Genomic DNA, 13421 nt, shown 5'->3' on the forward strand with positions numbered 1-13421 from the left:
TTACCAAGACGATAAGGCTAGAATTAGATTACCTAGTATGATCAAAGACGTAGAAGAAAGATTTGGAACCTAAATTGAGTCACTCCACAATTGAACTTGATGAAGACTTGACTGAATGGCTCGGATGCAATCTACCATAAGAATTACTTGAAACTTAGAAACGGTAAAGTTGATGCTCGGATTTCTAAGAGGGAAAGTCTCAACTTGAGAGATCAATTTCATTCGTCACCCATGTGATTTTTACATAATAGTTTGTGGATATTTATAGTCTGAAACACAAAAGCCATGATTTAATGGCGATCCCTCTAAATCTCCATACAAAAGCGAAGTCAATTTGATTATTTGATCCTTACAAACTTTATGAAATTAAAAATAATAAATAAAGTTTTGTAACTACTCATGAAACGGATGGTTGCAACTAATTTATCCTTTCAAATATTCACTTCTAAAGCTACAAATGGTCATCATATGGTCATTTTTGAATCGAATAAGCGTGTGTAACACATGAAATGATTGTTGTACCGAATCAATCCAATTTTGTAGACGAAGAATGAAGGGTGGTTGAATCTTGTTGGACTTGAATCTCGTAGCAGATATAGTTGGAACATTAGTAACACCGTCATTCTTTGTCATTTGCCTCTAGGTGTTGTCATGAGAGTGTGGTGGTCGAGTTACAGTTGCCTTTTTTTGGGCAACTATCTGGTCCCTATCTTTTTGTGTACTAAAATTAGGCATGAGAGATGTCCCCAAGAAGCATCACAGTTCATAAGCCTTCTGTAATCATTTGAGTTTAGCTGTCCAACTAAGTATGGTTAAATTTATTACCCATTGTTCCACGTATATAAACATGAAAGAGCAGAAACCAAATGATTGTGCAAATCCCATGCTTACACTCCCTTCGCTTCTTTCTCTTCTTCTTAATTCTACGAAATCAAACAAATGGTTGTATCATCAACAATACCCATCTGCCATGGCAGAATGGAGAGCGCACAATTCTCCAACTTCGCTCGCCAAGTGGTGGTGGGGCGATGGTTCTCTCTCTTTGCCTCCTTCCTTGTAATGACAAGCGCCGGTGCATTTTACCTTTATGCTTACTTTCCCGAACACATTAAAGAAACGCTCCAATGTGACCAAACAACGCTCAACAAGATTAGCTTCTACAGAGACATTGGATCAAACACCGACATTGTCTCTGCCCTCCTGGTTTACATTGCGCCCTCTTGGATCCTTCTCCTCATCTCCTCCGCCCTCAACTTCATCGGCTACTTCAAGATATGGCAAGCCGTGGTCGGACAAATTGTGCACCCAACTGTTGAGTACTTCGGTGTTTACATTGCAATCGCCGGAAACTCTCAGATTTTAGCCAATACAGGTGAGAATTGAATTAAGCTTCAAAATAATGTCTCCTAATTAGCATAGCTCATGATTCTTGTTCTGTTTCAACAGTGGTGCTAGTCATATGCGTGAGGAACTTCCCTGAAAGAAGAGGGGTGATATTGGGGCTTTTGAAGGGCTTCTTAGGCCTAGGAGCGGCTGTACTGACACAAGTATACCTCGCCATTTATGGCCATGATACCAAGTCTCTGATTCTGTTCATTGCCTGGTGCCCATCCTTGATTACTCTGTTTTTTGCCTTCTCAATCAGGGAAGTCAAAATTGTGAAACACCCACATGAGTTCAGAGTTTTCATTCAGATTCTATGCATCACCCTCGTTTTAGCTTTGTTTCTCACAGTGTTGACCATCGCTGAGCAAATGGTTCAATTCGATCAATTAGCCTACACTTTTGTGGTGGTTGCAATCATTGGTTTGCTTGTTCTTCCATTGTTCATAGCCATTAGAGAAGAAATGGTTCAGCTGAATCTTAACAACATGACCAAATTTGAAAAATCCCAATCAAAACCTCAAAGACCCATCCATGCAATTTCGCATAACCAAAATCATGGAAACTCGCATTATTCAAACATTTTCAACAAACCCGAAAGAGGAGATGATTACACAATTCTTCAAGGATTTTTCAGCATTGACATGCTCCTCATATGCCTGACAATATCAATTGGGTTCGGCTCAAGCCTTACAGCCATGGACAACCTCGGCCAAATCGGAGAATCCCAAGGATACTCCACTCAATCCGTCAATGCAATGGTCTCCATCATCAGCATTTTTAACTTCGTTGGAAGAATCTTTTCTGGGTTTGTTTCAGAAATCCTGCTCGAGAAATACAAATTTCCCCGCCCGTTGATGCTGACTCTAACCCTTTTGGTGTCGTGCATTGGTTTCTTGTTGGTGGCCTTCCCCTTTCATAATTCGCTCTACATTGCATCAATCCTAATTGGGTTTTCTTTTGGGTCTCAAGTTCTATTGGACATCACCATGATTTCAGAGATTTTTGGTCTTGAACATTACGCCGTGTTTTATAATATTGCGCAACTCTCTTGCCCAATTGGGACTTATGTTCTGAAGGTGTTAGTGGCTGGAAAGCTGTACGACGAGGAAATGAAGACATGGGGTGATTCAACAGAGTATATATGCCATGGGGAACAATGTTACAGAAGTTCTTTCACGTTTTTGACTGGGATATCGCTGTTGGGAGCTGCAATATCGTTGATTTTGGTGAAGAGAACGAGGGAGTTTTATAGAGAGGATATATACAAGAAGTTTAGGGAAGATATGGATTCTTTGAAGGAGGAAGTGGAACTTTACCCTCATGATGTGCGGCAGCCTGAAGTTGAAAGCATACATGTTCACCAAGAAGGTACCATTATCAAGAAGTGATGTATACATATATAACTCTATTGCTTCTTCAAGACTGCCACTGTGCCCAAGATATAAGCCTCATCTTTTACCTTATTTACACACATCTCTGGTTCATATGAGAAGGTGGGTTTCATTGAAACAGAGTTATCGGAGAAGAGGGCTGGTCGAATGAAATAAGGAGCTTGTTTTTACACTTTGGGGGACATCAAATGGGTACTAAAATGTTTGAGAGAGCTAACCAAATTGATTGTTTGTGCCATCCAAACTCTCCTACTTTGTAAACATTTTGTGGCATTTAATGATTGAACCTCTACGGAAAGAATAGCTAATTGTTAATGCTTTTTTTTTTTTTTTTTTTTTTTTTTTTTTTTTTTTTTTTTTTTTNGATTTCAAGCCGTTTAACCTAACTTTTTATTTTTTTATTTTTTTTTATTAGTAAAATCAAGGTTGTCAATCGATGCATGACATGTCTAATATGTACTAAAAAGTTCATTAAACTGTAGCACCCGAGTTAAAAAAAAAAAAAAAAAAACTTCAAGGTCNAAAAAAAAAAAAAAAAAAACGTTCAAGGTCAATATAGGAATAGTCATTTTGCCCTACTATTACTTGAACGGTCTCATTTGATTGGGGTCATAATCAGAAAAAGTGAAAGAAGAGAGGGAGGAGAGAGGAAAAAGAAAGAGAAAGGAGGGTAGGGCTTTGAGGTTGGAGGAGAAGGAAATAGAGGAAAAAGAAACCGAGGAATCCGCATCTCAATCATGTAAAATTGATGGAATAAGAAAAGAGAATAAGGAAATAGAGAGTTATCTCGATTTGTTGCCGTTCGTCAATGGAAGTTCCCTTCTCTTGAGCTCTCACGTCCACCTCTTTGCCCTTATCAATCCTTGTTGGTCTCCTTTTCCTTCTGTTGTCAACCGCGGCTGGATTAGAGTTTTATTCTTCTCTGGTTTCACAGCAGATCACTGCAGCAAAGGTTGCTGCTGATTTTTCTCCGTGTGGTTCTCCCCTTTTTAAGTATCCTTTTCCTAGCCTGATTTTTCTCCCCAAGTGTGTCTCCCCTTTTTAGGTATCATTCTCCTTTTATAATGGTTGTTTCCCAATTCTCATTTAGGGCTGAGAAAGGATAAAATCGTCCACCTAGGATGTTTCTAATTTGGTAGTCAATTACCCACATGGACTGTTGATGTGGATTAAATTTCCATGTCATCCCCGAAAAGTTTGCGTTACGAATTGCTTCAGCATTAGAGTCAGCAATTTATTTCCAGATGCATGCAGTGTTGTTTCCAGATTTGCTACAGCATCATGGTTCAGCATGAATGTTCTGGAATTTTACCAAATAACTCATTAAGTATACAATTAAGCTTGATTTATGCAAATTAATTTTCTTTTCATATTAAACTACAATTGACTATTTCATGTATACTAATTAGAATAAAGGATAAATTAATGAGAAAATAGTGAGTATGAGTGCAAAATTAACTATAAAAAGACTATAACCCTACTTTTGGAGAGTTATCAGTGCCCCGCACGCTAGGCAACACGCATCAGGCACGCGGATTCGAGTCAGCCCAAGTCTGAATCGACACTCCGCACACGACCCGAGAATGCACGAACCGAACCAACGCTTCCACCAGTCGCTGCCCTACGACTGTGCAGGAAGTCACACGTAGAAGCCGCATGTTGGAAGCCCTCGAGGGCGCGTGTAGGCGTGTGTAGGCGCGAGTAGTTGTTTTTCTTCCGCTCGGCCTCTGTTTGCTTGTTTTTCCCTCCGATTTCAACTCTGATCCTATTTTTATGTGAATTAGGACCTATCAAGGAAATTCCATAATTTTTGGAACCTTTCTGGCGAATAATTCGAGCTTGGGAAGACACGCGTCAACCAAGTAAGTAGACATTTCGATTCCCATGAGTAGTACTTGTAGGAACCTCTTGGAATAAGCATGCATGCTACCATACCGATAAACCTAGCTAGCCGAACCTAGCATATGAGTATGAAACCATGGAAATGAAATAATTAAGAAAACAAATGGAATCTAGATATGAACGATTATGTATCTGTTAGATTGAGAATGTGATAACGAATGTATGCATGAGGAGGAAGGGAAACTTGTGAAATCTGCGCTCCGGGTAAAGATGGATGTTATCTTCCCGTTGAGCATGTTTATTAATATTGCATGAACTGTTGCATGTTAACTCCAATGCATGATTGGTTGTGTTATCTTTCTTGTTGAATAGGAAAGAACTACGAGCTTAGACTAGGGCGCTTGAGACTATTTAGGCTAGACAGAACCCTAGATTGGGATACCTCTAGAATACCGTCGATTTAGACCCGCGAAATGATTACTAGCGGATCCAGAACCCAGAATTTCAATACACGACTGGTTTGTGAGACCTTGCACGAGAATCCTAGAGATGAATGAATCCAGGTCTAAGCCACCAAGAGTCTGCCCTAGAAAGACTAGTAGGACACCACGGTAACTGTAGGTAGCCCGCTAGAGTTGAGTAGTGTGGATAGTGTCACTAGAATCAACACTTCTCTCTCTGCTCCAATACCGTACCTTCGAGATAGAGCTCTGATACTAAGATCATTGAGCCAGACAGATCCGGATAGTGTGACAGGTGCCCCGACCTAGTGGTGATAGCTAAGGGGTCTTCTGAACAAGACTCCTAGGCCGTAGAAACCTGTCCCTGAGCGGGGGAACGTGGAACCACGTAGGATAACTTAATAGCTGACCGGCACAGGGGGATCGCAACCCACGATTTTAGTGGATGTATGGTCCCGTGGGAGGGTTGTCAGCTAACCTCCACAGATGATGTTCAGACAGAGTTACTTATTTAGATCCATCCATACGATCCCTCAAATTTACTTGTGAGGTCGTGTCTCACCTCGGGATATTGATCATTCCACTGCATAAGTTGGTCAAGCCTCCTAAGATATAGAAAAGAGAGTTGCAGCTTGATTCGCACTCACTAGAACCCAGAGATAAGACCGTGGATACCTACTAAGATAAGGATGCGAAAAGAGCTTACAAGTAGGTTGCTTACAAAGTATATTTTTATACTCACCCCGTTTTCCCTTTTTTTTTCAGGTACCAGTCGATACAGGGAGGTGTTCGAGAGTTGCACTATCATAGAGATGTGTCGTTCCGGAGTGTCAGTCTGTTTTCATATTTGGAGTCTTTTGTATTTTCTTTTATATTTGTATTTCCCATTTGTAACATTTGACTTTGATTTTATATTTAATTTTGGTGTTCTTGACTTCTTTTTTCTTGTTTTAAATTTTATCGAATTTTTATCTTCAATTTTATTTTCTTTTTAATTTTATTTGTTTTCACTTTTGTCTTTTTAGTCACGATTCGATTTTTTAGAAGCCTAAAAAATCGGAACGTGACAGATTGGTATCAGAGCAGTCGGGTTTTTGATTCTGTAGACTTTTTCCTAGAACAATAGGTCAAGATTTTTATTTCCTAGGATAAAAATAAAAAATGTTAATGCTATTAAATACTAATCATATTTTTAAAAAATTGAAAAAAAAAATTAATAAAATTTTAAGTATTTTTGAAATAAAATGTGATTTAAACTTTTAAAAATTTAAATATATTTTGGAGAGAAAGTATAAAATTTAATGGAATTTGTTTTTGTCGAAACTGCAACAGGCGTGCTAGTCACGTGCGTGAAGAACTTCCCGGAAAGAAGAGGGGTAATGTTGGGGCTTGCGAAGGGGTTCGTGGGTCTAAGCGGAGCAATCATGACACAACTTTACACCGCCATTTACGGCGACGATACCAGGTCGCTAATTCTGCTACTCGGCTGGCTCCCCTCTTTAATCTCTTTGATTTTCATCTCCACCATCAGAGAAATCAAAGCCGTCAAACACCCTAACGAGTTCAGAGTCTTCGTCCACTTCCTCTGCGTCTCCGTCATTCTCGCTCTGTTTCTCGCCGCCTTGATCTTCATCCAGAAACGAATCCGATTCGACCAATCCGCCCACGCCGCCGTCGTCACCGCCATCGCGTCTCTGCTTCTTCTCCCCTTGTTAATCGCCATTAGAGAAGAAATCGTTCTATGGAATCTCAACAAACGGACGATCGGGATTCACCAGCCGCAAACATCCCCAAATCCTCCTTCTTCTTCCTCCAACAAACCCTCCAGAGGAGAAGACCACACCATTCCTCAAGCCATTTTCAGCGCCGATATGCTCATCTTATGCATCACCATGCTAATCGGCGTCGGCGCTAGCTTGACCGCCATCGACAATCTCCGCCAGATCGGTGAATCCCATGGCTACCCATCTGAAACAATCAACTCATTGATCGTTCTGGTTAGTATTTTCAACTTCGCCGGAAGAATCTTTTCTGGGTTTGTCTCTGACATTTTACTCGAGAAATTCAAATTCCCAAGGCCATTAATGCTCACGCTTGTCCTCTTGGTTTCCTGCATTGGCCATCTTTTGGTAGCCTTCCCCTTCAATGATTCGCTATACATTGCATCCATTGTTATTGGGTTTTCATTGGGCGCTCAAGTCCCATTGCATTTCGCCATGATTTCTGAGCTTTTTGGGCTGAAACATTACTCCACGTTGTTTAATTTTGGCCAATTGTTTTGCCCAATTGGGTCTTATATTCTGAATGTGATGGTCACTGGGAGGCTCTATGATGAGATGGCCAAGGCCTCCGCTGGTATAGGTGGGCTTCATTGCGAAGGCCATTCTTGTTATGAACAGTCGTTCGTAATTTTAGCTGGGTTGACGTTTTTTGTAGCGTTGGTGTCGTTGATTTTGGTGGAGAGGACGAGGGAGTTTTATAGAGGGGATATATACAAGAAGTTTAGAGAAGACATGGAGTCTTTGAAGACAAAAATGGAGTTTTATACTCTCGATGAGAAGAGGACGAGGATTGGCAATTTACTTGTTGACAAACATAGCATTAATATCAAGTCGTGATTTGGGTTAAGTTGGGTTGGATATCGAATTCTTTCAACGTGCACTCGATTTGAACTCAACTGAAGAATGTGGGATGCACCAGTTCCAAATTTGGCAACCTCATTTCTCTGCATCGTAATGAAAATGTAAATGTATAGCCTCGGTGATCTCAGTCTACGATCATTGAAGTTATTTTGTGAATTAAGTTTTGTTCATATAGAGAGCTCGTCTTCTCATTATTAGTTCTTCCTTTTATGAATCTCATCTTAGTTTCCCTTCAACCTGTATATTTGGATTAGGCTAAATTAATAAAAATATTTTGAAAGTTTATACTTTCTCTCAAAATTACACATAAATTTTCAAAAATTTCTATGTAACATCCTTGAACTTAAACAAATCTAAAAAATAAGTTTACGGTTAGTTTTTTTTATTTTAAAAATATTTTTAAATTTTTAATAGTATTTTAAAAATACCCTTTACTCATGAAGTTTTAAAAATAGCAAACACCATTTACGGTCAATATAATATATGGATAAAAATCATCTATCACACCTCATAAGTTATCTCGGACAGTGTATTGTAGTACTGACAATAAAAGTATTTTCGAACTTTTTAAAATGTTGGTGTTTTAGGGAGGTTTTTTTAAAAAGTTTAAAGGTTTTTTTAAATTTTGAAAATTGAAGAGTATTTTTTAAATACTTTTAAAAGTTAAATATTATTTTTGAAACAAAGTGTGACGCCTTAGATTTCTACCTAGCCTTAAGTCGTTTCTGTATATATAACGTAATCATTTTATACGAAAATAATTATTTGAAACTTCATCATAAAACATTGTTATTAACTTACGTGTTCGAAAATGTCTTTAAAACAACATAATGAAATACTAAATAAATAAACATTAAAAGTAAAAACACTCTATTCTAACCCAAAGTCTAAGAAATTAAATACAAATATCCTATGTATGTGTCGTGCTCTCCACTTACGATGTCATCGTCAACCGTACAAGGGTGTCTTGTCTTTACATGAAGTAGAAATAATACATAACTTGAGTATTTTAAGGAATATAAGTGGTCCACAATTGGGGTTAGATGCATGAGTGGGACTTGTGATTTAAATCTGTATTCTCTTTGGCGACTATCCTAAACAGGTAATTGGATGTGTATTTACTATTCTACACACGCCCCCACACGTGCGAGTATAGACCTATCAGTTGGTTCGCACACCTCCTAGACCTCTTTCCTGGTCGGATTGGTCGGATTAGCATTCTTTGGTGCTGTTATCGAACACACAGTAGGAATAGTGATCATTGCAGCATTATGATAAAATAGTAATCGTTTTCCTGTCTCATAACGTACGCGTCCATACCATCGTAAAATGGGAGATTCCCCAATGCATGTAATATAGAATGATGCACGAGGTCCCAATATTCTTATTCATTGAATCATGTATAACAACCTCTTCCATTTTCCTTTATTTCATATCAATTTACCACATAGCCTTTAAGACATATATCGGGGTTGAATGTCGTATCATTCATATCATGCACATAACATATCTTTCAACATATCATATTATATCATAGCGCGTATCATTTCATAAAGCATGTCACAACATGTATTATATCGTCAAACGTGTTACACCATAACATATATCATATCATCAGCACATCACATCATAACACGTTCATAACATTAACATATCATATCGCAGAAATATCATAGTTATATCATTTTATAAACATATCATAGTTTTTCATAAACACATCTTAGTCATATAATCTACAAACATTTTACATATATCAAGCATATGACACGTGCAAAACCATGAGCCACGTGTCATCATACAAGCATCAACTTCTAACCATGTCGATAATAAGACCACTTACTTGGTTGGCCATAACCAATGTTTTATCTAATTCCAAATTTGTTAGTTCTCACTTATGTCGAACCTTCCCCTATTTTCAATAAAACAATTATAACTTTAGAAATGGATACCAGAAATGTAATAATCAACGGAATCCATTTTGAAACTCACGAAATTTAGAGAGAAAAAAATAGGTAAAATAAATAAATAGAGAAAAGAAAAAAATAGGTAAAATAAATAAATAGAGAAAAGAAAAAAAAAGCCGGCACTTGGGCGAAGCGCCAATGTTCAACTTGTGACGCGCCATTGGAGTGCCTTGTTCGCTTCCATTTTGGCGCTTTTGTTTCAAATTCCGGAGCCTCGTTGAATGCCTGGAGAGCGAGCGACTAGTTGAAAGCCATGGAAATGGATGGTCCGCTAGACTTCGAGTCGGAAGACCCACTCCTCAGTTCCCCTGTTTCTCTCAAGAAGAGGTTTCATTCTCTCCGAAATCACCCAAATCCTTTAGTTCGTGTTTTCTTTTTCATAATTTTGACATGGGTTTCTCTTTTCATTTCTAATTTCATCTGGGTTCTCGTTTCCATACTGTTTTCCATTCAAATTTGTGTTGCAATTCCAATAGTAGCATATTTACTCTATAAAGGAAGCTAAGAAATAGCCGTTCTGCTGATTGTTCTTAGCTCTCTGAGCACCAATGGCCCTNTTACTCTATAAAGGAAGCTAAGAAATAGCCGTTCTGCTGATTCTTCTTAGCTCTCTGAGCACCAATGGCCCTTGATGTCTATATTTTTACCAATTAGGAAAAAGATTATCGGGTTAGATGATCTTCTCACTGATCATTACAAGGATAAATGCAAACTCGTTGAGAAAGAATCTAAACAGGCAAAGAAGAAAAAGAAGTACGATTCAGATGATGAGGACTTTGGCAAAGAGGCTGTGGTGTCCCAAGTTGTTGATGAATGCCAAAATAAGGTAAATTATGCCTGGCGACCAAGAATTATCAGCCTTCTTTCACTAATGATGGGAGAATGTTTTGTGTAGATGAATCAATTGGGAGGTGAGGAAGATACATCCATATGGGGCTTAAACGTTTTTGGAGAACAGGTTTTCGGTTCAACATTACAGCTTCTTATATGCTTTTGATTGTCTAAAATATCTTCATATGAGAGGTCTTCTTTGTGAAGCTGAGTTTCTATGCATGTAAATTGCAGAAACCCCCACCAGCATTACAAAGTCCTGAACTCAAAAATTGCTACCTTTTGCAAACATTCCTGAATAATGAAGTTAACTCTTTGGTGAATCTCACCGTGGAGAAAGGTGTGTATTTCCTTTATGTTTGAGTTCTCCTAATCTCTCCAATCATGTACTAATTTTTTTTTGTAGTTTTTGTTAATTGAGTTATTTTATACCCATCACTATTTTTATCTTGTATAATAAATACTAAAGTTATAGAGTTCAATTTTTGTTTCCTCCACATCTTTGTTATATAAAAAATAGTTGACTAAGGGGTTGATCATGGATTTATAAGTAAGGAATACATCTCCATTGGTATGAGGCTTTTTGGGGAAACAAAAAACAAAGTCATGAGAGATTATGCTCAAAGTCGACAATATCATATCATTGTGAAGAGTTGTGGTTTCTAACATGGTATCAGAATCATGCCCTTAACTTAGCTATGTCAATAGAATCCTCAAATGTCGAATAGAAAAGTTGTGAGCCTCAAAGGTGTAGTCAAAAGTGACTCAAGTGTCCTTTCTTCGAGTGCTCCAGAGAAGGAGTCAAGCCTCAATTAAGGGGAGGCTATTCGAGGGCTCCATAGGTCTTAGGGGAGGCTCTATGGTGTATTTTGTTCGAGGGGAGGATTGTTGAGAATTGTTGGGTGAGAAGTCCCACATCGACTAATTAAGGGGTTGATCATGAGTTTATAAGTAAGGAATACATCTTCACTAGGATGAGGCCTTTTGGGGAAACAAAAAATAAAGCCATGAGAGCTTAGGCTCAAAGTGGACAATATCATACCATTGTGGAGAGTCGTGGTTTCTAACAAGCCTAGGACTCTATCGTTGTTAGTAAATATAGCTTGAATTGGTTTGGTTGAGCAGAGTACAAATAAACATATGTATTAATTACGGCTCTTGGAGTTCCCTTTCGCAACTATTTCTGGATTTTGTCACTAAAACTTTGTGCTAAGATAATATTGTTTTAAAGATAAGTGCTAAGATAATATGGTTGTTTGTTGAATTTTCCTTTTCCTTCTTTAGATGGTATCATACTATTTCAGGTAATGGGGACTCTGTTTGGTTCCTTAAAGCTCTCTGGTAGATTTACTCTGAAAGTTAATGCAATAAAGGACTTGAGGGCCTGATGTGGAGGTTCAGAAGTCCATTTCTTTGCATGAGAGTTGTTGCTTAGGAGGCTACATTATATTATCTATAAATTCAAAGAAGCCACCTTTCCTTGTCTCTGTTATCGTAAGTGCATCCTTTGAGAGAAGGCAAGCGAAGACTTGCACTGTATTATGATACTCTGTTGTAACAGCTCAAACCCACCGCTAATAGATATAGTCTTCTTTGGATTTTTCTTTTTAGGCTTTCCTTCAAAGTTTTTAAAACGCGTCTGCTAGGAAGAGGTTTCCACTCCCTTATAAAAAAATGTTTCGTTCTCCTTTCCAACTGATGTGGGATCTCAGGGCCCAACGTCCTTGTTGGTACCCGTTCTCTTCTCCAATCAATGTGGAACCTCCCAATCCACCCTCCTTCGAGGTCCAACGTCCTTGTTGGCACACTGCCTCATGTCCACCCCCCCCCCCTTCGGGGCTTAGCCACCTCGCTGGCACATCGCCCAATGTCTGCCTCTAATACCATTTGTAATAGCTCAAGTCCACCGCTAGCAGATATTGTCCTCTTTGGGCTTTTCCTTTCGGGTTTCCCTTCAAGGTTTTTAAAACGCGTCTGCTAGGGAGAGATTTCTACGCTCTTATAAAGAATGCTTCGTTCTCTTCTCCAACCGATGTGAGATCTCATAACTGTCCTCTGAGAGTGAAGTCGTGGGAGAATTTTTAAGAGATGCTTAGATTCTCATGGGAGCCGTACTTTTGGTTGAAAGAAATTTCGAATGATCTTTGGCCCTTCGTTTTTTTTCTAGAAAGAACAGGAAAAAATGATAAAGAAGTCCCCCATCTTATGGGTCAGTTGTAGAAAAAGTCGAGGAAATAGAGTAATTGTCTTGCAGTTCTGCTTTTTATTAACACTCATCTATAATTTATCCAATACTTTTGTAATGCTCCTTAGTTATATCCATTCTTATAGAATTTCATTCATTTTCATACAAAATAGAAGAAAAGAAAGGAAAACCATGATGTTTCTTAAACTCTAAAGCCTATCAAAAACTAATTAAATAAGTTACTGATAATATTTATTTGATATGTTCTTACAGGTGAAGCTTTCCTTGAAGGTTTATTGGTAAACGGTTGGCTTTCAACGCTCGTTTCTGTGACGAATCGTGTAGAAAAACCTCTTGCCATATGGACTTTCAATTTAAGTGAGTTCATCTATTGTTTCAGTCATGTTTATGGAACTCCAAACAGTATCATTACTTCTTTTTTATATGTTTATTTTGATATTTCAGTGTTATATTCATCAAGAGAAGAACTAAGTACATCTGCTTGTGATTTCTGGAGGGATATCATGTTAACAACAAATGAGGTCTCTCTTTTTCCTTTGACCACATGGTTTTTATTTATTTTCGTTTTATCAATTTCGAGGCTTATCTATAATTCTTAACAAGGTAAATCAACAGCATCTCCGAATCGAGTGGTTTCCAACCTATGCTCAGTTAGGAGAAGCTCTTGAGACTTATGGATATAGATTTGAATGCTCATT

General features: G+C 38.2%; 3 protein-coding genes across 3 annotated transcripts; all 3 read left to right on the top strand.

The window, feature by feature from the left end:
- The first annotated feature begins 978 nt into the window (after positions 1-978).
- LOC111784523 lies at positions 979-2774 on the top strand. The gene is made up of 2 exons (XM_023665194.1): positions 979-1372; positions 1447-2774. The coding sequence occupies exons 1-2, from the start codon at positions 979-981 to the stop codon at positions 2772-2774; spliced, it is 1722 nt and encodes a 573-aa protein (XP_023520962.1).
- A 3607-nt stretch (positions 2775-6381) lies between these two features.
- Positions 6382-7698, top strand: LOC111784524. The gene has a single exon (XM_023665195.1). It carries the CDS (start codon positions 6382-6384, stop codon positions 7696-7698), a length of 1317 nt encoding a protein of 438 aa, XP_023520963.1.
- Positions 7699-9797: 2099 nt separating this feature from the next.
- LOC111784527 lies at positions 9798-13421 on the top strand (the record flags this gene model as incomplete). The annotated part of the gene is given in 7 exon segments (XM_023665197.1): positions 9798-10013; positions 10341-10512; positions 10582-10644; positions 10752-10857; positions 12976-13080; positions 13168-13244; positions 13327-13421. Coding segments are annotated over 7 exon segments (692 nt in total), but the record flags the coding sequence as incomplete, so codon positions are not given.

This window comes from Cucurbita pepo, unplaced genomic scaffold (assembly GCF_002806865.2).
Source record: "Cucurbita pepo subsp. pepo cultivar mu-cu-16 unplaced genomic scaffold, ASM280686v2 Cp4.1_scaffold000223, whole genome shotgun sequence".
Taxonomy (NCBI): domain Eukaryota; kingdom Viridiplantae; phylum Streptophyta; class Magnoliopsida; order Cucurbitales; family Cucurbitaceae; genus Cucurbita; species Cucurbita pepo.